This window comes from Centropristis striata, chromosome 16, assembly GCF_030273125.1.
Source record: "Centropristis striata isolate RG_2023a ecotype Rhode Island chromosome 16, C.striata_1.0, whole genome shotgun sequence".
NCBI classification, from domain to species: Eukaryota; Metazoa; Chordata; class Actinopteri; order Perciformes; family Serranidae; genus Centropristis; species Centropristis striata.
Genome location: NC_081532.1, coordinates 11,060,622 through 11,086,513, shown reverse-complemented (window position 1 = coordinate 11,086,513; position 25,892 = coordinate 11,060,622). Strand labels below are relative to the sequence as shown.

The 25,892-nt window shown below is 39.1% G+C and overlaps 2 protein-coding genes across 2 annotated transcripts in view; both read left to right on the top strand.

Moving 5' to 3' along the window:
* atr (ATR serine/threonine kinase) overlaps positions 1 to 18,304 on the top strand; it is a 37,980-nt gene extending 19,676 nt beyond the window's left edge. The window contains exons 24-48 of the mRNA XM_059353689.1: positions 887 to 1,000; positions 1,107 to 1,222; positions 2,032 to 2,152; positions 3,284 to 3,421; positions 3,512 to 3,683; positions 3,799 to 3,965; positions 4,763 to 4,927; positions 5,748 to 5,839; positions 6,421 to 6,512; positions 6,627 to 6,804; positions 6,914 to 7,099; positions 7,952 to 8,111; positions 8,381 to 8,560; positions 10,655 to 10,797; positions 10,914 to 11,011; positions 12,254 to 12,483; positions 12,774 to 12,908; positions 14,043 to 14,243; positions 14,460 to 14,603; positions 15,985 to 16,135; positions 16,597 to 16,753; positions 16,896 to 17,049; positions 17,203 to 17,354; positions 17,533 to 17,638; positions 17,796 to 18,304. Of these exons, the coding sequence (XP_059209672.1) occupies positions 887 to 1,000; positions 1,107 to 1,222; positions 2,032 to 2,152; positions 3,284 to 3,421; positions 3,512 to 3,683; positions 3,799 to 3,965; positions 4,763 to 4,927; positions 5,748 to 5,839; positions 6,421 to 6,512; positions 6,627 to 6,804; positions 6,914 to 7,099; positions 7,952 to 8,111; positions 8,381 to 8,560; positions 10,655 to 10,797; positions 10,914 to 11,011; positions 12,254 to 12,483; positions 12,774 to 12,908; positions 14,043 to 14,243; positions 14,460 to 14,603; positions 15,985 to 16,135; positions 16,597 to 16,753; positions 16,896 to 17,049; positions 17,203 to 17,354; positions 17,533 to 17,638; positions 17,796 to 17,969 (3,726 nt within the window). The 3' untranslated portion in view covers positions 17,970 to 18,304. The remainder of the gene's footprint in view (positions 1 to 886; positions 1,001 to 1,106; positions 1,223 to 2,031; positions 2,153 to 3,283; positions 3,422 to 3,511; positions 3,684 to 3,798; positions 3,966 to 4,762; positions 4,928 to 5,747; positions 5,840 to 6,420; positions 6,513 to 6,626; positions 6,805 to 6,913; positions 7,100 to 7,951; positions 8,112 to 8,380; positions 8,561 to 10,654; positions 10,798 to 10,913; positions 11,012 to 12,253; positions 12,484 to 12,773; positions 12,909 to 14,042; positions 14,244 to 14,459; positions 14,604 to 15,984; positions 16,136 to 16,596; positions 16,754 to 16,895; positions 17,050 to 17,202; positions 17,355 to 17,532; positions 17,639 to 17,795) is intronic.
* Positions 18,305 to 18,914: 610 nt separating this feature from the next.
* LOC131988788 (endophilin-B1-like) lies at positions 18,915 to 25,661 on the top strand. The gene is made up of 10 exons (XM_059354043.1): positions 18,915 to 19,524; positions 19,747 to 19,888; positions 21,336 to 21,464; positions 21,551 to 21,684; positions 21,849 to 21,941; positions 22,447 to 22,530; positions 22,632 to 22,655; positions 22,886 to 22,975; positions 23,385 to 23,485; positions 24,341 to 25,661. Exons 1-10 carry the CDS (start codon positions 19,468 to 19,470, stop codon positions 24,993 to 24,995), a joined length of 1,509 nt encoding a protein of 502 aa, XP_059210026.1. The 5' UTR covers positions 18,915 to 19,467; the 3' UTR covers positions 24,996 to 25,661.
* Positions 25,662 to 25,892: the final 231 nt, after the last annotated feature.

Below are 25,892 nucleotides of genomic sequence, written 5' to 3'. Positions count from 1 at the left end.
CACACGGGCCGGACAAGGACAGCCAACAGGTCGGATGTGGCCCCCGGGCCGCCTAATGCCCAGATCTGATAAAGATTATAACAGTGGCTTGTCACTGTGTGCAAAATACACATGTTGGTTTAACAGAGGTTAAGTAGGGAAAATCTCTGTCAGAAACCAAATGTCAAAGTAGGCCTGGGCGATTATATGATCGCAATTTGTGTTTGCGATAAATTTCAGGTCAATTATAGTGATCAGCTGTGAGCATATTTACTCGTTCAAACATGTTTGAAATGTGTGTAACAACAGCCAATCAGAGTCGACCTTCTGTTTGTAAGTTGCCAGAGAAGTAAATAGAAAGACCGAACGTGGAGTTAAACGCGGAGCTGAGGGCAGTGAAATAGATGTCAGCCATGACTTGGAGTAATAAACCAGGGAGGAACAGGTAAATGTTGGGAAAGAGGAAAGGAAATTACAATCTATCCGCCACTATATCGAGAGAAAACTAACATTCAAAGCACGGCAATTCACACACAGGTATGGAAAATTAGGCTCACAATTTGTTTATTTTGTGTCTTGCATACCTGCAAAAACACTCAGGACTGTAAAGTAGTTCACTGTGTTATTTTAATTTTTTCTGCATTTGTTGCACTGTAAATTTGTTTTTATATTTCTCTATGTTCATCTTATTTAATTTGCTTTGTTGTTTACTTCTTATGTTAATAAAATATTGAACTAATCTCTAGTTTCTTTAGTTTTCAGTACAGATGCTTTAAAACTGGCAGTTTAAGAACATTAGAAAAAAATTTGATAATAATCGAGATCAGACGATATGAAAAAATAAATATCATGATCATTTTTTTGCCATATCGCTCAGCCCTGTCAAAGTATATTTTTATTTTAACAGAGTGGAGTTGATGATCCCAACTTCGCCTACGACCTGCTGACTGAACTGACGAGAACATTTCTGGCTTACGCTGATGACGTGAGAGCACAGGACTCTGCTGCTTATGCAATTCAGGTACTCACACTTGTACTTTTGCCATGCAGCTTAATTTGCCTGTGTGCCTGTCTGTCTCTTTATGTGGCTTGTGTCTTGTCTGTAATGTGTGCTGGTGTTGTCGTAGGAGCTGCTGTCCATCTTTGAGTGTCGAGAGGCTCGAACCGACTCACCGGGGCGCCGTCTGTGGAGGAGATTCCCCGAGCAGATTCAAGAAATACTGGAGCCACACCTCAATAGCAGGTATTCAACTTTACACACACATACACTTGCAGCACATACAGATTTCAATGTTGCTTTATTTCAGAGAAATAATGATATAAAAACTACAAAATCCAACTCAAAACCAAGCAGTAATTGCACTTACCACGGTCTGCTTTGGATATATATATACTAATTTGAACATACAAATAATAGAATTTATAAGTTTATTTGAAAGGGAAATTATTATCAAGATAGTGATCAAGTAAAAAAAAAGAGATAAAATGATATTAAGACTAAAATATAACATTTCTTTATAATATTAAGTCTAAAATACGCAAATATTTGAATAGAGTTGTTAAACACTTAACACTTAAATACACTGATAACAAAATCAATTTGAAAACATTTATTCACTGAAAGCAAAATTTAAAAGCTGAAAGAAGACAACAGCATTGTAGTTACTGCACTCTGGTTTTGAATGACCATTAGAACCTTGTAACAATGTTTTTGCGGTCAAAGGTCAAATAAATCATCATGATTTTTTACCATAAAAATTACATCAAAAATACATGTAGAAATCAGTGTCATATCACTTATCTACATATAATCAATTTGGCTGACCAGTTAATACACATTAAAACACTTTAAAGCAGTTTTTCTCAGTTTTACCTTTTGCCTAGTTACTGCAGTTATTAGGCTTTGAAGGGCAGTGTAAAGGTCTCACACATGATCCAGGAAATCCCTGAAGTCCAAGTTATTTTTCTTTCCTTCTCTCCCGCCTCTTTCCCATCATCTCATCATTCCAACTTCTCCATTACTCTCCTTTTTTCCTCCCTCTCTGTCTTCAGGTATAAGAGCAGTCAGAAGGAAGTCAACTGGTCTAAGCTGAAGAAGCCAGTTTACTTGAGTAAAAGAGGCAGCAAATTCTCTGATTGGTCAGCCACCTGGGCCGGATACCTCATCAGCAAGGTCCGCTTATTTATCTTTAACTTTTGCCGAGCCAAACCATACACATACATCTATATTTATTACTTCTAGGGGTGGGCAATATGAATTGAGCCACAATATGCAATGGTATATCATATAAGATATGTATTGTGTTCAATTTTTTTTTTTTTTTCTTAAAATTTGAAACTGTTTATTACGGTGGCCCTGAGAGCTCACAGCAACTGCAACTTAAGAAAACACATGCAAATACATAAAACACAAGCAAATTGAGAAAACATCTTCATCATTTTGACAACACAAGCGCAGCATTTTGAAAACGCTGCAAAGACCACAACCCAACAGAAGTGTTTCTAGAGGACACTTAAAATTGATGCACACGTCTGCACACGCCTGTGATATTATCGCGTTATTTCAAGATAATAATAATTTCACGTTAGAAAGTTTGCGGCTGATCATAGCGTGCTAACGTTAGCCGGTGAACTATAGCATGCTAACGTTAGTGGCTGATCATAGCATGCTAACGTTAACTGGTGATTTATAGTGTGCTAGCGTTAGCGGGCTAGCAAGACCAAGACCAACTCGGTGCCGTTGAGAGAGACCAACTAAAACATGTACCATTCATTTATTTGATTTGTTTAACTGTAATGTAATTGATACGGTCTAGTGGGCTAAAGCAGCACGTTTTCTTAATGCTGCACTTGTGTTGTCAATTTGATGAAGATGTTTTCTCAATTTGCTTGTGCTTTGTATATTTTCATGTTGCAGCGCTGTGAGCTCTCAGGGCCACCGTAGTTTATGGCTAAGCCATGCAAATAGGAATATCTGATTTTGGTTATTCGCAACAATTACAATAAATACCTGACAAATGAAAGTTCCTCATCATATTGAGGCAAAGATTATATGAAAAGTCATTATTGACATAAAACAGTTATTCTCAATAAGTTGCCCACAATTACATAATAAAACCTGGAAACATTAAAGGACAGCTTACCATGGCATAATAATACTATAATTGATGGTTGACAATTTTACTAATAGATATATATTATTGTATCTCTTTTCTTGACAAACTGTTGCATGAAAACGCATAAAAATAAACAGTGTCATGCACATTGAGACCAAACATGATCTGGGAACTGCTGTGTGTTTTAGGTGAGACATGAGCTGGCCAGCAGAGTGTTCACCTGCTGCAGCTTCATCATCAAGCACGACTACAAGGTGACCATCTACCTGCTGCCTCATATTCTGCTCTACATGCTGCTGGGCTGCACACCTGCAGAGCAACAGGAGGTGAGGATGCTTCTCTAACAGTTACAAAAGAAGTTGATCCAAGTTTTTAGGTTTGCTTTATTTTGGCATTAACAACGTGTCACCTTCCAGGTAACGGAGGAGATTCTGGCCGTGCTGACAGCGGGTGATGGGCGAGGAGGGGGGTGCGGTCAGGAGACGGCTTCCAGCCTATCACAGCTCGGCACACAGACTGTGTTCAGCATGATTTCTCACCTCACACAGTGGAGCCGCCACATCCTCTACTCCAAACCCAAACACAACGGTTAGACACCACATGCTCCAATATCTAGTTTCTTGGTTTTTACTGCATGTATCCTTGTTGTTTGCTAAACCTGCATGCTTAACTCACCCCTTAAGTAAAAAATGTCTCATTGCAGAGGGTGGGGAGTATCAGCGTGTGGTGGCCTTCCTGAAGGGTATTCCACAGGACGTTCTGGCTAAGGCCTCTCTGCGATCCAAAGCCTACACTCGTGCCCTCATGCACTTTGAAGCATACATCTTAGAAAACAAAGAGAACATCCAGGATCATCTCACCTTCCTGCAGGTAAGAAAGCAAGTTAACAATCCTTTAAATACACGTGTTAAATTCTTCTGCTTTCAGATTTTAAAAAACAGTTTTGAAACATCTTGGCACGTTTAGAAGCATGTTATCAATATATGGTTATGCCTTCATAGTCTGTATTTGTAGTTTTTATGTCTATGCATATTTTGTTTTGTGCAGGCAGTACATTTTAGTTATTTTATTTTATTTAATTCAATTTTAATTTATTTTATATTATTCTATTTTAATATTCTATTGTTTACTTTATCTCTTTGTATTGTGTAATCTTTTTTATTGTTGTGCAGCAAACCTTGTGTTTGCTAAAATTGTGCTATATAAATAAAGTAGATTGGATTATATGGAGCCACATTGACTCATTAAGTGCAACAGTGCAAGTCTAACAGTTTTTATTAATCTATAAAATCCTCTTTAAAATGGTAGCGGACTTAAATATTTGCTGTTAAACATCCTTGCTGATAGACGATGATAGTTAACATCTCACCTCATTAACCTCTGCTCTGCACCATTAGCTCATCTTTGTAGTAAATGATCATTGAAATTAACAAAAGTGGATGAGGGCTGAAGTCAAAATTCCAATATTAAAAAAGATTTCTGATTTTAAATTCACGATATGGTAAATTAAAGCATAATCTGACTGATGTGGTATCTACTGCATGACTCAATAAAATTATAAAATTGTGTCATTACAATACGATGCTGCCAAAGGTTAATATAAACTTGAATACTGAATTTTGGAAGATGCAGATCTTTGAACTCTTTTTAATGATTGGCTGTTGCAGACGCTGTATGCTGCGATGCATGAGCCCGATGGAGTGAGGGGGGTCAACGCCCTGAGGAGGGAGGAGCCGTCGCTACGGGAACAGATACTGGAGCATGAGAGCATCGGCCTGCTGCGAGACGCAACCGCCTGCTACGACCGGGCCATACAGCTGGAGTCAGACCAGGTACACACACACACACACACACACACACACACACACACACACACACACACACACACACACACACACTCAATTCAATACAATTCCCGCTGCCTCAAAAGAGCCCAGACCATTATCAACGACTCATCCCACCCTGGCCACACCTTTTTTGAACTGTTACTGTTACTGTTACTTCTGCCTTAAATTCAGGCAGGCGGAACATATCAATGAAAACACATGCAAACAGACAAAAAAACACCTTTTATGCAAAGCTAATTACAGCATTAAATGATCACATGAAGTAATTCATGAAATGGTGTATGTATGTAGATGTGGATTTATGCGCTACTTCTTTTTTTTTTAATTATTCATGTTTTGTTTTATCCCCTTTATCTGTTTTATTTAGGTTTTTATACTATGTGTTTTTACATAGTACATATTTGTACACTCCTGCACTTAGTATTGCACTTAATTTCGTTATGCATTGCATAATGACAAATAAGAATATTTTATTCTATTCTATTCTATGCACACAGTACCATGTTTAGTGGCTTACTATTTCTGCCTTAAATTCTGTATTTTCTTTTACCTTGAATAACTACCTCATACAACCCCAATTAAAAAAATCAGAACTATCCCTTTAATTGATCTCTTGGTCCTTCAGGTTAAATTTAATGAGTATAAATTTTCCCTTGCCAAAGTTAAATAGGCTTCAGTTCTCGGTTTGGCGACTTTCTATATTATTGTCTATATTATGATGAACGTTAATTGTGAGGTGTCAGCTGTTTTCACTGTTTATAATTATTTCCCTGTTTCCTTACGGTCACTGTGTCTCTGTGTATAGATTGGTCACTATCACGGGGTGATGACCTCTATGCTCGGCCTGGGACAGCTGTCAACAGTCATCACTCAGGTCAACGGGGTGCTGGCCAACAAGTGAGACGCACACGCACACACACACACACACACACACACTCGTTCTCACTCAAGAGGCTTTTTAATTAAAATTAAATCCACTTTATCTGTTCATTATTTTATATTCATGATGATCTTGTGCCTCGACCTCTTGATGGTTTCTTAACCAACAAACTGTTTTATTTTTAGTCAGATAACATTTACAGGTGCATCTCAATACATTAGAATATGATGGAAAAGTCCATTTCCAGTAGTTCAAGTCAAATAGCCCCAACCAAGTATTGAGTGCATATAGATGGCAAACATTTCCATATTAAACATACTTTTTAAAAATTGGTCTTTTGTAATATTATTATTTTTTTTGAAACACTGAAGTTTAGGTCTTCATTAAATGTAAGCCATGATCATTATAATGAGAAGAAATTAAATAAATTAAGACATGAAATATTTCATTATGTGTTTAATGGATCTATATAATGTGTTATTTCCACTTTTTGAATTGAATTACTGACATAAATAAACTTTTCTATGATATTCTAATTTATTGAGATGCACCTGTACGTTAAGAATCACTGAATATAGCTATATGTGCACACATTAAGGCCCCAGTGGAAGTCGAACCTGAACACCTACAGAGTGGAGGCGGCCTGGAAGCTCGGAAAATGGGACGTGCTGGAAGATTATTTGAGTTCAGGTGATAAAACAAACACATGATCCCTGAAAGCTGCAACACATTGAACCATCGGTGGCACTAGATATCTATATAAAATTAAATGTCTATGATTTTTAACAACCATTGTGTCTCCAGACCGTCAGTCCAACACCTGGGGGGTGCGGCTCGGACAGTTACTGCTGTCAGCTAAGAAGCAGGATGGCGAGTCTTTCTATGAGAAGCTGAAGCTGGTGAGGAAGGAACAGGTCGTCCCTCTGTCGGCAGCCAGTTACGAGTGTGGAACCTACCAGAGAGGATATGAGTACATCGTTAGGTCTGTGTGTATCCCTGAAATACATCTTGCATGTCATTTTTTTGAGGGTAGATTCTTGGTTTTCAGCAGCAATATGAATAAAAAAACTTGTGTGTGTGTGTGTGGTTAGGCTCCACATGCTCAGCGAGTTGGAGCACAGTTTTACCGAGCTGCAGAATCAGAGGGAATGCTCCGCCCCCAGCCTCAGCCAGCTGCCTCCTCATTGGTCAGATCGACTGGAGATGACCCAGAACTCCTTCAGAGCCAAGGAGCCGGTCCTGGCCCTCCGTCGTGCCCTGCTCAGCCTGGGACCAGAGTAAGGATGTAGACACAGCTGTGTTAAATATGTCAATATTTATATTCAAGCGCTTTATGTGGTTATTCGTAAAAAATGTCCAAATCTCCCTTTACATCCTCTACTTACAACCTCTTTTGTACAACCTCCCTCTCCTCTCTTACTGTGTAAACAGCCTGCAAATTGTTTATTTTTAAAACAATTTTAAATGAGACAAGTGGGATATAGTGATTTTGATGAAATATGATATTTTTGGCTCACAATCAAGGAAAAAAATATTAGACCACCCCTTTTCATCAATTTCTTGTTCATTTTAATGCCTGGTACAACTAAAGGTACATTTGTTTGGACAAATATAATAATAACAACAAAAATAACTCATAAGAGTTTAATTTAAGAGCTGATATGTAGACATTTTCCATGGTTTTCGTGATAATTACCAAAATCATTATCAAGAAAACCATGGAAAATGGCTAAATATAAGCTGCAGTAAAATTAACAAGAAATTGAAGAAAACAAGGGTGGTCTAATATTTTTTTTCCATGACTGCAGATTTGTTTACGGTGCTTTCCTGACTGAATCATCCATCACACGTAGTTCATTCAAACATGATGAAGCTGAGTTTCTTGCAATAAATTGTGAAATCTTGGCAGTTTATTCAATAGAAAACATACATTTTAATTCCACTGGTGGTTTGCAGCCATCAGAGGGCTACACCTTAATAACCTATGTGCACATTGTCCTAGCAATAAATCAGGCGAGTGCAATGATATCCCTCCACACTTGTTCATTAACTAAGATATAAAGCTGAAGAAAAGTCTGTATCAGGTCCAGGCCACATCACAACTCAGTCCTTGTGTTTGCTGTCTGCAGGCCTAATAGCAAGGAGCTGGTGGGGGAGTGCTGGCTGCAGAGCGCCCGAGTGGCCAGAAAGGCTGGACATCACCAGACTGCCTTCAATGCTCTGCTGAACGCAGAGAACACACACCTGGCAGAGCTGGTCACAGAGAAGGCCAAGTGGCTTTGGTCCAAGGTATAAACAACCCTTTGGATACATTTCAAACTTCCTTGTCTAAAGTCCATTATCAGCCACTCTTATGTAAACCTGACCCTGTCCTGCAGCCACTTTATTACTAAAACTCACTCTAAAATGCATATTAGTGTCAACATGATGTATTATCAACCATCCTCTACCATATGTGCTTTCCAGTTCACAAGGAAAATGTGATTTTCATACATAGTGTGCACATAGAAATACACAGAACAACAGCAGGGAAACCTTTTGTGTTCGTGTGTCGTCAGGGCGATGTGCACGAGGCCCTCATCGTCCTGCAGAAGGGCGTGGCCCAGTGTTTTCCTGATGATCTGACACTGACTGACCCTCGCAGCCTGCAGACCAAAAGCAGGGCCATGCTGCTGGTGGGACGATTCATGGAGGAGACGGCTAACTTCGAGTCCAATGCAATTATGAAGGCATACAAGGTAACAGCTGTGATATTATAGAGGCAATGAGATGCTCTGCAGGAAGTCTAAGGCTTTGATGAAACACACTCAATGGGCCTCATTCATGAAACGTTAGTAGATTTGTGCGTAGATTTGCACATAAAAGCCTACTCTACTAAAAACCTACTCCGGATTCATGAACGCCGCGGGAAACTCAGATCTGATCGTAAACACGTGTGTATGATCATGAATGCCAATCCATCGTAAGGTGGCAGCGCGCTCCCGATAATCAGCAATTAGCATGAACCCCGCCCATGAATTGCTAATGACCACCATATAAGGAGGTGTGTAGAGGCATCCTGTCAACCTGTCAGTCATGGCACAAAGAAAAAAAGAACGAGAAAGAAAAAATAATTTTTCCGAAGCGGAGATTGAAGTTATTTTGGGAGAAGCGGAGTCCAAAAAAAAAAATTTTCATCTGTTAGTAGTGGTGTGACAGGGACAGGCAAAGCGAAAGCGTGGAGGGAGGTGACGGACGCAGTAAATGTGGTTTCTGTAGTGCAAAGAACTACGTCCGAGGTTAAACGTAAATGGTTTGACATTAAACTTGACGCAAAGAAACGCATTAGCGCACACAAAAAAAGTACATCTGCCACAGGAGGAGGACGCTCAGAGTCCAAATACCCCGTTGGTGCGCTCTACAACGGCCCGAGTAGCCGCGTGCGCCTCATTGTATGCTCCTGTGGTGTCTGCGGGCTGGCCAGTGGGGTCATAAGCCACGGCGTCAGTGGGTAACCCCTATCCCCTATGGATATAGAAAGGTAAGTCCATATATAACACACACATGTGATTATGCAGGCTATATTCTTCCCAATGAGCCAGCTGTCTCTCACAGCTCCATCCTCCAAACGCGTGCCAACTGCGCAATTATGCAGGATGAATGCGTCATGCGTCCCACCGGGCCACCGTGCCACAACGTTTAACAACACACACTTTGCGTCACAGATCAGTTGCACATTCACGGAATGAAAGTTTTTCCGGTTAATGTAAGCAAATGCATCACCGGATGGAGCCTTGATGCGTACGTGTGTGCAGTCTATGGCACCGATAACACCTGGCATGTTTGCAACTGCGCTGAACCCCTGCATTACTTCTGTCTGCCGTTGTGCGCCGTATGGAAATTGGATATACTCTGGCATTAATTTAATGATACCTCTGAGAACTGCAGGCAGGATGCGTCAATTTACATAGATAATTCACAATTATGAGTTTAATCTGAATCTTAATCCCGCCAATTGCCAACTAATTTAACTAAATATGTTATATTTTTAATCGTTTGCCATGTTTATATCACATGTTTCAAAGGCATCTGCGTATTGTGTACATAACAGAACGCATTATGAATTAAAATTGTAATTTCCAACAGTGACGAGCATTATTTATATGCGTTGTTAAATTTACGCAAGCACTACGTGTGGTCAGCAGCATGTGTAGATTTTGTTAGTAGCTACGAAAAGATCGGAGCTACTAAAATATTGATGAATGCGGAGATGCACGTAAATTTCCGTCTGCGAACGGTTTACACACAAATTCGTTCTGCTCACGTTTCATGAATGAGGCCCAATGAGTTTATGAAAAACATCACATTAACAAACTGGGGTTTATTAACATGAAGACTTCCAAAACAGCTGAGTTTCAAGATACAAGTACTCGATGACTTTTTGGACACTGAAGATGCAATAATACATGTAAAACAAGTCAATAATCATGCTCCTTTTTAAACAAGAAAATCACTGATATTCAGATAACTCCTCAGTTGCAGCTGCCCATCAGGGACACACAAACGTGTTTTTCACATGTGAAAACATAATTGATCAATTAGTATGTCAACAAAAAATTATCAACTATTTTGATTATTAGGGTCATTTTTCAAGCAAGAATGCCTAACATTTCTTATTCCATCTTTTTTTTCAGACTGGAGAAAAAAATTATTTCCTCAGGTGTCTATGCAATTGTGACATTTTATAGCCAATGCAATACTTTTTAATCAAGAAAATAACTTGATTAGATTACGATATAATGGGACAAAATGTCAGTTGTAGCCCTGCTTTAAAGTGTGCTTGTGTTTTTCAGGATGTGACCAACCTTCTGCCTGAGTGGGAGGATGGAAACTTCTACCTGGCCAAGTACTACGACAAAGTGATGCCAATGGTGACTGATAATAAACTGGAGAAACAGGGGAACCTCATCCGATACATTGTCACATACTTTGGAAAGTAAGTTATTGTTACTACTGCTGAAAAATCTCCCCGTCAGTCTATGATCCTTTACTCCACCGTAGACTCATTAGTTTTACTGTCAGCTACCTAAGATTAAGTTGTTTTCCTCCCAGGGCCTTGCAGTTTGGAAACCAGTATATTTACCAGGCCATGCCCCGCATGCTGTCTCTCTGGCTGGATTTTGGAGCCAAAGTGTGTGAGTGTGAGAAAGGTGGGTGGCCTGTAGTGACTGTAAGTGTAAAACAAAGATACACACGGGGCAGTGAGATACTTTCACAGCCTGTTAACGCGACAACGATCTCAGGTGAAAACGACAAAATATTTTATCAGATGTGCCTTTCGTTTAGACGGCAATGGTGTTTTTGGGGCTTAAAAACGCCAAAAAAATGAAACCACCCTCCAGAGTGGAAATCTTAAAAACGCTCCACCGTTGCATTTCCGTCTAAAGGGTTCAAAACACAACAAGTGTGCTCCGTATTGTTACATCATCCATGTGCAGTCCAGGCAAATGACAAAAAACATGTCAGACTATTTCCATCAGTCAGACATTCAAGGTGCCCTAGCAGCTCTGATTACTATCCAGGAGTCATTTCAGCAGTTAAGCAGTTATTATAATGTAACAGAACAGAGAAGGCGCATTAATTACCTAGGGCAATTTTTTGATGCTCCAATTCGGCAGAGGCGAAACAGACAGCTTTGGACAAGACCCGGTAGAACCAGGAAGGCAAGTAGGAGTAGAAGAGAAGTTATATATTTATATATATATATTTTCCAAGAAACTATCACGATAAACAATAGTATCATTGTGTCGATGTCGTTTTAGTTTTATAACGATATTAGAGCATAATAACTCCATCCTTTTCCACAGGAATGAATTTTTAAATCTTGAGAATATTAAACAGTGGAATAGAAATGTGGAAAATAAATATTAAAATATCCTAGATAAATAAAACATAAATAAATAAACTACAACCAAAACAAATAAAATAGGCTTTCAGGCTCTGTTAACAAAACATTGCACTGAGATAAACATTATGTATTATATTATTTTATTATTAAAATAACATATAAACAGCTGGAATGGCTGCTTGGGAAATATCTTTTTTTTTTCAGCAATTCCTACTGCCTGTCAAACATCTGCAGCGTTACTTTAAACACAATACAAAAAAGCACAAAAAGTCATGCATGTAAACAATATATTGAGTCCACAAAAAAACTATCATGTCCATTTTTAGATATTGAACGATAAGTCGATATAGTAAATATCGTGACAGGCCTAGCGAGCTCTGACGTTAGTCTAAACACGGAATAAAAAGTGAGAATGCAACGCCGCTTTTGCGTTTTCTGTCGACATCGTCTCCATTTAAACAGGGCTTCAGTGTCTTTTGTACTTTTTATGAACACTGGAAACAGAAAAAATATGTAAACGCGTTCTCACATCCCTCCACCACAGCTGGACGCACAGACAGACAGATGCGTCAGGAGCTGGGGAAAATCAACGCGGCGGTGAGCGAGCACTGTGCCAACTTGGCGCCGTACCAGTTCCTCACCGCCTTCTCCCAGCTCATCTCCAGGGTGTGCCACTCCAGCGACGACGTCTTCAACGTTCTAATGACCATCGTGGCCAAAGTCTTCCTGGCGTACCCCCAACAGGCTATGTGGCTGATGACTGCTGTCTCCAAGGTGTGTGTCTGTGCGTCTGTCACCTTGACAACAACAAGGGCCTTATGTGCTTCTTCTTTTCAGCTTTATTTATAGCAAAGAATTTGTAATTCTGTTTGTTTGGAATGCCTGCGGTGTATTGACTGTGTGTGTGTCATTGTCTGTGAACTGTTATACTATATTTTATGTGATTGATTGATCAGATGTTTAGGAACCTGCATAAACTTACAAGAACACTAAATTACTTTTACTTAAAAGTGATGCTTCACTTTCACTCCTGACTGTGTGTGTTTTTATTTTATTTTTTTCAGTCTTCCTACCCCATGCGAATGAACCGCTGTAATCAGATCCTTAAAAAAGCAATAAGTCTCAAACAATCTCTGGAAAAATTCATCGGCGACGCCAACAGGCTGACTGACAAGCTGCTCGAGCTCTGCAACAAGCCGGTACACACACACACACACACACACACACACACACTAACACACAAAGAAGCATTATATATTACACGGAATTAAAATAAGTGCACTTCCAAACTGGCAATTTCAGCCTTATTATTTGTTTTATTTATCTATTTGGATTCCCATTAGACACTACCGAGGTGCTGATAGTCAGTTAAACATTTGATACAGATAAAAAAAAAAGGTTATATGGTGACTGAGACAATAGAATGAGCAATAAAATTCCTTATTAATGATGACAATCAGATATTATGAAGATAAATGCATCCCATTTGGAGAGAGGCTAGTTTTCTGTACCATCAGGAACTTCTTTAAACTCTCACTTCTTTTAGAAGCAGCCTTTCTTGTTAAATGTGTAAACTCTGATGGCAAACCATTATTTATTATTATTGTTAAATACATATATAAATATATGCAATTTTTAGGCGCAAAACTGTGATTAATTTCATCTTTAATTTATTTTGTAGTTACTGCAGGAAGGATTAGTTTTTGAAACATGAAGTAAAAAACAGCCTTTTGATGCATGCCTAGTATTGAAGTTATAGCCATTACTTATATTATTACTACTACTACTATGAAGGTTGATGGTACAGGATTGTAGAAAATAAGATATTTCTATATATTATAAGACAGAGCAGAGAAATAACCAGAGTTCCTCATGAAGTACTTCATAAGAACCTTTTGAAGTTTATCTAAACTATAGTTTGTGAATGTGAATTCTTAATCTTCAAAAGGTTAATTTTTTACCTCAAGATGACAAATGTAGGAATTGCCTATATAAAGTTAATTATAAATGTAATAAAAAAGGTGTTCATACTACAACTTTCTGTATTGCATGGAATATACTCTATTTTAAGGCACTATTCAGTTGATAAATGATGCTGTTTCATAATTTAATAGAGTGTGGAGCCATAGCACTAAAATATAGTTGTTCACATAACTTCAAAAGCTTGTTATAAAATCCCTCTAAGTGCATATTGACCAACACGTTTTATTGATAGACTAGATTAGATTAAATCAAATAAACATTTATTGAGTCCCTTCAGTGCTTACCAGTTAAAAAAAAGGGACACATAATGGTGGCAGTAAAACCCATATTTCTTTGAATGTGCCCCTCAGGTGGATGGTAACAGCACCACCCTCAGCATGAGCGTTCACTTCAAGGCGCTGAAACGCCTGGTGGAGGAGCCGACCTTCAGCCAGATCCTGATCCCGCTGCAGTCGGTCCTCATCCCGACGCTGCCCTCTACTGGCGGGGCAAACACACAGCACGACGCCTTCCCCGGACACTGGGCATACCTGGACGGCTTCGAGGACACTGTAAGAGAAAGGGAAAGAAGGAGATGATTGTTGTCAACAATTTTAGTGTTGACACACTTGAAACAAGGTTTCAAAGATCATTTTCAGGCAAAGAGTAGTTGTAAAACATTATCTCAGAAAATCAAATTTTATGATCATAGAAATAATCTTAAGGTGGCATATGCGTCCTAACCTGTGCCTGTGTGTGTGTGTGTGTGCGCGTGTTTGTGTGTGTAGGTGGAGATTTTGGCCTCTTTACAGAAGCCTAAGAAGATAAGTCTGAAGGGTTCAGATGGGCGGTGCTACACCATGATGTGTAAACCTAAAGATGACCTGAGGAAGGACTGCAGACTCATGGAGTTCAACTGCCTCATCAACAAGGTGTGTCACATCTGACTACAAATAAAATAACATACATAGAGTTATTGTTTTTTTCAGTCTACCTGTACAATATTTTAATTATATTGGGAGTTATATTGGTGTGTTGAGAATTTATAATCCATCTCTTTCATGTACAGTTGCATCCCAATACATTAGAATATGATGGAAAAGTCAATTTCCAGTAGTTCAAGTCAAACAGCCCCAACAAAGTATTGAGTCATATTGATGGACATACTTTTCAGAGGCCAACATTTCCATTTTAAACATACTTTTTGAAATTGGTCTTTTGTAATATTCTTTTTTTTTTTTGAGACACTGAATTTTAGGTCTTCGTTAAATGTAATAATCATTATAATTAGAAGAACTTAAATAAATTAAGACATGAAATGTTTCATTCTGTGTGTAATGGATCTATATAATGTGTTATTTCCACTTTTTGAATTGAATAACTGACATAAATAAACTTTTCTATGATATTCTAATTTATTGAGATGCACCTGTATAAAGGGATGGATGATGAATATAAAGGTGGATAATTTAGTCCAGTAGAATTCAATGCATATACCTGTATTCATTCACTCTGAACAGTCTGAACAGTGGGTGGAAAAATTAAGAAATTAAAAATACATTCATTATATGTCTGTATGATTACCTAATGGCAAGAAAAATAGAAATAAAAGAAAAGAAAAAGTATCTGTATATACAGGAAATTGACACATAAGTACAAAGAGAAACTTTTTTCTCCATAATAAATATATATTGTGCTTTTAACACAGCAGAAAAAGGGAAATGCAGTAAATTGATAATAATCTGATAATTGCAACCTTCTATTACAACATCATTCTCATTTTCAACAAACAAAATAATTCCATTTAAATGTATCAGTTAATTTCTCCATAGATTGCTCCTCCTGAATTGCATTTCTCCAGTTAATTAAGCTCAGTGTGTGTGATTATATTTTTGCTTTGCTTTGTTGAGTTCAATCAGCTCGTCTCCTACTCAGTGTGTTCAAAACTGAACATTCTAAAACACACAAAAAACAGCTGTTTACAGGGCTTTCGTATGGATTGCATTGTTAATCCTGATTAATCAGCAAGCAGCTATCAGTGTGACGAGGATTTAGCCTCCTGATAACCTGATAACAATTATCCGGGCCAAGACTTCCTCTTCAGTCATTGTTTAAAGTGCAATTAGCATTATGGCTAACCTCAATAAACAGATATCTGTGTATGAATGCAGATACATTTACAAACACAAACCAGTGCGCTTCCAGTACCAAAATCTTGTCCTGTTGCCTACAAATTCTGCATTATCATATCTGTTTCCCACACTCTAAAGTCAGCAGTATTATCATACATGTACATGCTTTCTGTGTGTATAGTGCCTCCGTAAAGATGCTGAGTCAAGGCGGAGGGAGCTACACATCCGCACCTATGCTGTGATTCCTCTCAATGAGGAGTGCGGCATCATTGAATGGGTCAACAACACCGCTGGACTTCGACACATTCTCACCAAGCTGTATAAAGAGAGAGGTATACTCCCACATAAGTCTGAAAACAGAAATGAAGAGACATAAACTGTCTGCAGCATAATAAATGTTATGAATAAGGTTAATGTATTCATATTTGCAAGGGCGAAACTTTCTGTTGAACTTTGGGGGGATTGAGATTTCTGCCTGCAAGCATAAATCACATTCACAATTCACAATCAAAACTTGTTTTGGCCTGGTCTCCTTAAGAACGCTTGTTAAACCTGTTAAACCTCAGCCCTGTGAGGTACAATCAAGTATTTTACATCCTTTTTTCAAATGTCACTATTTTTTACTGCTAAGTTTAGAAAATATACCAAATTGTCGTGTTTATAATACTTAAAATTCATTATCAACAATTATGGTATCATATTGGGTGGGTTGTGGTGGCTGGTTTGGATTATTGGTTGGGTTGCAACCCCCCCCCATAAATTATGCCTATGCATATTTGTGTGTGTGTTCTAGGTATCTACTTATCAGGTAAAGAGCTCAGGAAGCTTATTCTACCCAAGTCAGCCCCCTTTGAGGAGAAGCTACGAATTCACAAGGATGTCCTTTGTGTTCGACACCTTCCTGTTTTCCACGAGTGGTTCCTCCGGACCTTCCCAGACCCTACATCATGGTACTGTTACATTTATGAGGGCAGTTTCACTTCTGGATTTAAAAAATGTGGGAGTTTTTGAATGGTTGTGAATTTAGAAGGGCCCAAGTTACATTTAGGATCAGGTATATCACAATATCACTCATGGTGTGTGTGTTTACAGGTACAGCAGTCGCTCTGCATACTGCCGCTCCACTGCTGTGATGTCCATGGTGGGCTACATCCTGGGTCTGGGAGATCGCCACGGAGAAAACATCCTCTTTGACTCTTTCACTGGAGAATGTGTCCACGTCGACTTTAACTGCCTCTTCAACAAAGTTTGTGTTTCTCTCATTGTCTCGAAATATAAATCAATTACAAGTCATTTACAAATTATGTAAAACAATTAATTACATTTTTATGTACTACTTTTTCTGTTTTCTTTCTGTTCCCTGCATTTCTCTCATGCTCATTCTTTCCTCCTCCACTAGGGGGAGACGTTTGATGTGCCTGAGGTGGTTCCCTTCCGTCTGACCCAGAATATGGTGCACGCCATGGGGCCAATGGGCACAGAGGGTCTCTTTAGACAGGCCTGTGAGGTCACCCTGAGACTAATGAGAGACCAGAGAGAACCGCTCATGAGGTACACAAATATAAATACTTAATGATTATCGAATAACTTTATGAAACATATAATCTGAGCGTACACATACAATGGGTTGCCTAAGTAAAACAAAAGAAGTATGGGAATAGAGGAAGAAAATCATTAACAATTGTTGTTCCAACATCAAAATCTCTGTTTTTTTAATTTTCCCTCCAAGTGTGCTGAAGACCTTCCTCCATGACCCGCTGGTGGAGTGGAGCAAACAAGCCAAAGGACTCTCTAAAGCTCAGGCCAACGAGACAGGAGAGATAGTTAATGAAAAGGTGTGTGCATTATAAATTCGTCATCATAAATTTCGCCTGTGGAAGTATGTTTACATGCATTTAGAGCAGCAGGCATGTCAACGATCACACATCAATGTCACATTTTTGCTATAGGTATTACTTAATTGTCTTATCTTCCCCCATTCTTCTCTGCCAGGCTAAAACCCATGTGTGTGACATTGAGCAGCGTCTGCAGGGAGTGATAAAGAGCAGGAACAAGGTGCTGGGTCTACCTCTGTCCATTGAGGGACATGTCCACTACCTAATACAGGAAGCCACAGATGACAAACTGCTCTGCCAGATGTATTTGGGCTGGGGACCCTACCTGTAAAACCAAGTTTACAAAATGAGAGGAAAGCATTTTAAATTCAATTCAGGTGAATTTAACATGCTTTCCCGTAATCAAATGCCTTAACAGGTGAACCTGAAGTGCCCCCCAAGGTGGCTCCAAGAATGTATACAAGTGCAAAGAAATATTTGCACATAAAGTTTGTAATAATGACACAAAAACATGTCCTACAGTCATTGTTTGTTTAAGAGCTCTTCATGCTATTTGTTTGTTCGAGTAGCTCCTTCATTGTTTAGTTTCCTGTTTTCTAGGAACAAAAGATATTTGTTGTGTTGTATTATGTATGCATTCCCTTGTAATAAAGGATGTGTTTTGCAGATTTTGTAGGTTAATGTATATGTAAGAAGCGTCTTCTAATCTCTTAACCCTCCTTAGATTTTCTTGAGCAGTCAGATTGTTTTAATCCTATCTGTGTGTGTTTCTTTCCTCTTACACATACCCAATCAGCTGACCGTTTTCACAGGAGCACCAATTAGAGGGAAGTGTTTGCTCATGGAAGCCTTAAGAAGCTGTAGAAAGGCTGGGAGAGGTTAGTGGTGTGATGTAAGTGATGGGGAATTTCTTTAAATGATAAAGATTTTTGTCGCCCAATCATGAGTTCAGACACTCAAAAGGTCACTGTATTTTTCATAATTACTTTTCTATTTTTTGTCAACGCATGGCTGCTGTTTCAGCTTTCTTTTGGATAGAAGTTTATAATTTTTGAGGACGTCAATGAGTTATCTTTTTACATACATGGCAAGATCATCTCTGCATGCCTTACTGGAGCTTCTCTCTGGGTAAACAATTAGCTTTTTGCAGATATATTCATTGTTTTTAATGTATGGTTAGCAGCTAGGTGTGGGCAACTAGAGATTATGCTTTTATTTTGAAAAAAGGGCAACCGGAAGTTTGTCCTTCTTCGTATTATGATCATTATGGGAGGATTTCAATTAGATATTTTGTCATATTTTCATCCACTTTAGGACACCTAACAGTCCATGCATTTTAAAATGCTAGTTTACCGTGTAACTTATAGGTGTTTAAAATTATTCAGACGTTATTAGCTGTAGTTAAGCTAGCGTTTGAGGCAGCAAATAAATCCTACAAGAAAGCGGAGACCTTAACGTTCCATATAAACAACGTACTGTAAACGACAAAGAGGCAACCGCCCGTTTGTGTCCTGAAAGTCAGCCGTTAAGACCAAACCGAGGATGTAAACCAGTAACAAACAGCCAGCTTGTCAGCGGAGGCACTCAGCATGGCTGGAGGATAAACTGGCAACGACACACGCAGGTGGTTGCACTCGCATCGTCTTCATGTGCTCGGCTGGTCGGTGTTAACGGAGACCGTAATCTGGCTAACAGAGTGGCGGTTGACGCCATGGCGAGGTCAGGTGGCTGTTGGGCTTTTTATAGCTAACGGTAGCTCAGTGCTGCTGGACCGTTGACGTTCTGTTGGACCACCGAGGAGGACAGCGCGCGACCTTGGAGACGTTGCCATGGATTTGACTCGGCTTGCTGTGGATGCTGGGCAGTTCATCAACAGGGCTGTTCAGGTAACAAGTCCAGGCTAATGTTAGAAATAATTAACCTAAACTCGTAAATAAACTGCTTAAGAACGTGGTTTATTGTTATAAGACAGCTCTAGGGCGTTAGTATCGCCCCATATGACAATGTTATGGCATCACGTCACTGCCAGAGCACGTTAATAAAAGGATAAAATACAAAGTACGTATAGCGGTTAGTTAACGTTAGTGTTTTCCTGTGATTCTCCCCAGTACACAGAGGAAAGTCTTGGCCAGGCGGACAAGACAGACTTTCAACCCGGGCTTGAGCAGCTCTTGGCCCAGGCAGACGCCACCAAGACCTGGACAGACAAGATAATCTCCCAGACTGAGGTTTTACTGCAGCCCAATACCGGTGAGTGACAGTACATTCGTGTTATTTATTTAAATTGTCTGCAGGTCCTAAGAGTCTGCATATGTCTCGAATTCAGATGAACACTTACAAATCCTGGTCTTGCACGGTAAATAATGGGATAATGTTGAATATCGAGATAACAATATTATTTGCGATAAAGAAACCGATATTATATTGTACACACAGTTCTGCATTTCTGATGCTTTCATTATATTGATGCTGAGATATAATAAATTAAAGGAAATTATTTACAAGACTCTTTTATTGAATAAATTGAACATTGAACTGAACACAAAAGTACTAATTTAAAAAAAGCAATGGTTACATATTAAAGTGCAATTTTTCTACTAATGCTCTCTGTTGACTAACGTTCAAAAAGTCCCCGAGTACAATATCATAATAGAGTACCAGAACTGGTCGATGTCTTATGAAATTCACTGCAGTGACCTCAGGCAGATATACAATACTTATTGTACATCCCTTATATATTCGCAGAAAACCTGTTACACTGAAGATAAACCAAACTCTGCAAAATTAGCTACCAGTGTTTATGTATACTTTGTAATAAACAGTGTCGGTGGATGCTGTGATTTCAGTAGTATTTATGTAATCTTATTAAAACCTACTGATGTTTTACTGTACATGTTGATCATCAACAACAAAACATTTTGTCTTAATAAGCACACCATCTCTATGTGTGCATCAAACCACAGCCAGTAGACAGGCGCTATCTCCAACAAGTGGGCACTAGCCATTACAGTCTGCATAAAAACCACTGAGTGATGACTATGGCTCTTTACCTCTGGAACCCAGTATTCGTTTGCCCTCCTACAACAGATACATCTCCTGTGTGCTCCTCCGTTGCTTTGACTGTAATTGGCCTGTTCAGATGAATAGGGATGGTTATTCTTTTGCCTTCAATTACCTCAGCTAATGGAATTATGAGTGGATGTGGTCTGCTATCTATCAAATAAGGGCACTCTGCTGCCAGAAATAATAATCTCATATGTTTATTCAGCATCAAGGATATGTTTGCAGATCATCTATCGACTGAGGGCTTTTAGTCTCTCTGAAGAATCATATTTGTTTACCGTAGGTATAGCTCATAAGCCTATAGTCAATTGGACCATCAATTTGCAAGCAGCTGCCGACTGCTTTGTTTGACATACGTTTATAAGAAATCATTTTTCAATGCTTGTCCTGGTACAAAATAGTATCAAATACACTGCAGTAAGTGGCATGTTAATGGCATGCATTGACTATTAAATGTCCTTTGTAGTATGCTGACAACTGTTTTTGACACTTTGTTTTGTAAAGTATTTGTTTGTGTGCTCAGGTCTGACATTACCAAGTTATTTGTGATCGCCCAGTGGCAAAATACAATTTCAGGGCATGGTCAAAGATAACAATTGAACCTAAATTGAGTTTCCTGATCCCTGATGAACAGGAGCGCGGTTAGAGGACCGGCTGTATGAGCAGCTGGAATGGAGCGTACCCCCTCGACAACGTGCACATGAGGTCATGGGAGACCAGATGACACAGGCTGGGCAGGAGATGGGCTCCAACACACCCTATGGTGAATATACACTGAAGTGAATCTAAATAAAATGGTTCCCATCACTGATAGTATACTCTTTAAACAGCACTATGTTTTGTGGTCAGGTTCTGCACTGCTCAGGTGTGGAGAGGCTCAGAAGCAGCTTGGTGAGGTGGAGAGGAAGTTTGTCCAAAGCACTAACATCCACTTTCTCAGCCCTCTGAAGAGTTTCACTGAGGGGGAATATAGAACCATGCAGGTAATACACAGATAAACAACCATCACCGTGTTGACTTTGGCATTAAATTGTATGATTTGGATGTTACATTATCTTTGTTTGTTTGTTTTTTCAGTCTGCTGTTCAGAAACTGTTTGCATACATAACATGGTGTTTAAAAAGTGTGTGTGTGTGTTTGTTTATAGGATGAGCGCAAGATGTTGGTGAATAAGCGTTTGGACTTAGACATCGCTAAAACCAGACTGAGGAAAGCCCACGAGGCCGACCGAGAGGGAAGAGTGAGTTACAATGTCTTATAGACATATTATAGACTTTTAAATGCATTTATTACACAGCTTTGTTAAATACTAATTTGTAATTGGTAACTACAGTCTGTTATGACTGACGATGAGACCGTTGCTATGTGTAACAGACCGTAGCTATGTATAAAAACAGCCACGTCCAATCATATCAACCTGCAGAAAGAAGTAATTCAATATCTATTCAGCTTTAGATTGCTTTAGACACAGTTCAAACCGTAAAATCAAATAACTTTTTTCAAGCTGGACTAATAAAATCATTTTTAGGTGAAAATATTGCAGCAAATGATTCGTTTACTAAAGTAAACAGCTGTGTAATAGGCAAAAAATATTACTGCACCCCCTGTCTGGGTTCTTTTCGCTGTACATTATCCCATACCTGTTTATTATTATATTTGGATCAATCAAAAACACCCAGATATTTCTCTTTAATACAGTACATATAATTTCTCCACCTTCCTGTTTTTTCCTCTCTCCTTGTCAGAACCTGAATGCAAACCCTCTGGGAGAAGACTACGTGTCTCATGTCTCTTACATGTTTAGCTTCCTGCGCGTTAAATGGCTAAAGGTTGGTGACGTTAGAGATACGTGAACATTAACAGGCACAGCAGAACTTTCTGTTTAGACGCTGAGTAAGTCACTTGTCTTCTGTCTCTCCCATCCAATCAGATGTGGGCTCAGGAAATCTCTCAGGTGAGTCATGTTTATCATTGCATGTATATAAATATTCATGCTGTAACTGAGGGAGACTATTTTCACTCTGCCAGCATTTATAGAATTGATTATATTTCTTTTAGTTGCAGTAATTGTTTTCTTTCTATGGTTCAGCTCATTAAGACTTAAGAGCTTCTGGGATTTGCTTTTTTCGCTGCAAAGCTGGACAAAATTAGAAAGAAAAGATTAATTTATGTGTGCGTGTTCAGGCAGAGATGGAGCTGAGGATCTGTCAGAGTCTGTTCGACCGACAGTCGGAAATAACAAGACGAGTTGTGGAAGGAATCAGCAACACTCACGTATGTGCAAACAAATACAATCCCAAAGATAGAAAATAGGATTCTGTCATATTTCTCAAGCTTGGAATCTGTGTGTGTGTTTTTGTATCAGAAGGTTTTCCTTCCTTTGCGTCAATTGTAACATTATTTTTGTACAAATACACATATTAAATTACCCTGTGACAAGCAAAAGTCAATATTTTACTTTTTTAAAGGAGTAAATACAATAGATCTTTTACTGTAGCTTGCCATTCAATATCTCCTCGAATAAAGGGAGTCAAACCTGTAAATGGCATTTTATCAATAAAGGATGCAAATTATGTTTTACTTTTTCAACTTTTTACAAAAACTTAAATTTCTGTATTTTTTCCGCACTCATCTTGTGTTTTATGTGTTTTATATGTTGTGTTTATTTTGCTTATTTTTTCAGACCAACCACATGCGGAGCCTGACAGACTTTGTGGAGGCTCAGGCCTGTTACTTTGACCAATGCAACCAACTCGCTCAGGATCTTCAGAAGCAGCTGGCCAGGTCTGTATGTCTGGTTTACAACATTAGAAAACCAAATCTTTATAGAACTAAAAATTTGTATGAAGTCCCTTATTCATTCCTTAAACTATTTGAAAGTTAAGTTTTCTCACAGTATTGTCACACAGCACTACAAAAGTGCAATTTGCAGCTGGACAGCTCGGCGTCTGTCTGCAGCCTTTTTTTCCCCGAAAAGATCTCTAAAAGCCAGTTTGAGATTCACTCTTGCCCAGCAGCTTCCTCCCTGAGGTCAAGAGCTCCCAGTCCTGGCAGCACAGCTAACTGAGCATGATTACCGCAGCTACAGTTAGCAGCAGTTTGCGGTTCACTTTTGCAACAAGTAAAGACCAGAGAGCATTTTCTCCATAAAATATAATCCAGTTTCACCAAAGTGTGTCAGTGCTGTTATCCACTTCTTGCGGCAATTCATACCCGCCCATCAAATTTACACAGTGCAAGAACCGGCGTGAAATTAACTTTATTACAAGTCAGTGCAACATCTGCAATTTAAAAGTCTAATAGTTTAGTTATATTGCTTCAATCTCCAAAAATGCAATGTCACAAAACTGAAAACAAGTGTTTTCTAAGCTTATCAAAGCTCATGTTTTGGAGAAATTAGATTCTTTAAGAGACACTTGACAAATTGCCCTTTCAATGAGCTCTCACTAAGGTCACAGGCTTTTGTTTTATCATGAATGAAGGAAATCGATAAATTCAGAAGCTGTATCATATCACAGTTGGCCAATGTTCTCTGGACATATGTTCCCACAAAGAACACAAGACTATTAAGAATGCTTTGTAAAGCAAATTAGTCTATTCACGTTAATGAATAGGTTGTCATTTAATTTCTCCTTGCAGCATTCCAGCCGTCCTCTGCTCCAATAACTGGCAGTCAGCAATTAGTAATGAGGTTAATCATCCGTCCACAAGCAACCACGTAGCCAGTGAGCCCATCGGGTCAAATAACGTCACTCCAATTCCCATAATCGTCCACCAAATTCCAGACTTCGACCAGGACTCATGGACTGCAAATCAACCGGGAACAACTGAAAAATCAACAGATTCTTCTGTAACCACACAGCCTAATAACAACAATAACAACAACATATTTTCCGATGGCCAAGCAACCAGCCACGGTACAGCAGACAATCAAGCTTTTGATCAAGTCTCAACATCAAATCCGGACAGTCACCCAACAGATCAGATCTCAGCATTCAGCAGGACAGCCATCACAGAAACCAAAGGAGAAGCGGCCACAAAAACCAATGGTGCAGCTAGTCTGACAACTGCCTCCTCACCTTCTGAACTCAGTGGAACCTCAAACGAGTCTAAGTCTCCAAATGCAGCAGCCAGTGAGGCCATAACAACAAATGACATGCCTATTAAGACTCTAATAACCAATGGCACGGCTGCTGAGCCCCAAACAGCCAATGAAACTACAAGCGAGCTGCTCACTATTAACGGAGAAGATGTTGAGGAGGCATCAACAGCCAATGATGGTATGGTTGAGTAACTGGGACTGAATTTTATCTGAGCTGTAGCTGATTTAGAGCAGTGGTAATTGTCAGTTGTCATTATGTATCATTATAACATAGTACAGTTTAAAAAAAGAGGAGAATATTAATTAGTCCCATAGGGAAGATCATGTGAAGTGTTTGTAAAAGTGCTTATTTTTCTAAACGTGATATAGTGCCACAATAAGTTTAGCCTTTAACCATATTCATATATTATTCATGTTGTATGAACATGATGACTGTTGTGTATCAGTCCCCTCTTTTGGCAAAGGACGTGATATTTAATGATGACTGTTATCAGATTCTAAAAAAGCTGTTTTCAGTCTGTGAAACGAAATTACCTCTAGGTAAAACATGAGAGAACTAATAATGCTTTGTGCCATATATATGTGTGTATTTGTTGGTGTGAAAACATCAATGCATGTGTGTCTCTGTCTGTCAGTGACACACTCATGTTTACGGCTTTCCCCAACCTGTTACACCTTTAAAGAGAGGTGTGTGTGTGTGTATACATGTGACTCTGCCACCTTTTGACTTGTTACTGCAAGTTGAGGTCATTTTTCCAAATGAAACATGTTACTTACATGTGTTTGGGAGTCCAGCGAGGTGCCAAAACACCAAGCTGAACAGGACCTTTATGCTTTACCGTGGTATAAAATATGAGTCCTCACACACACTCTGGGTGTGTCCCCCTATACACAGTCTAATCACACACTCACTTTTACCCTTTTACCCCATTAAAGCCCCCACTAGGTGAAATGGGTAGAAGTTTCCGAGTCCAGATGTTGTTAATTTTCTTCGTGAGGGCAGCCCTGCTGCGGGTCCACTCTGGGGACCCTTGATGGAAAGACACACATTAATGTAGCACTGACCTTACTGATGTAATCGCCCACCAA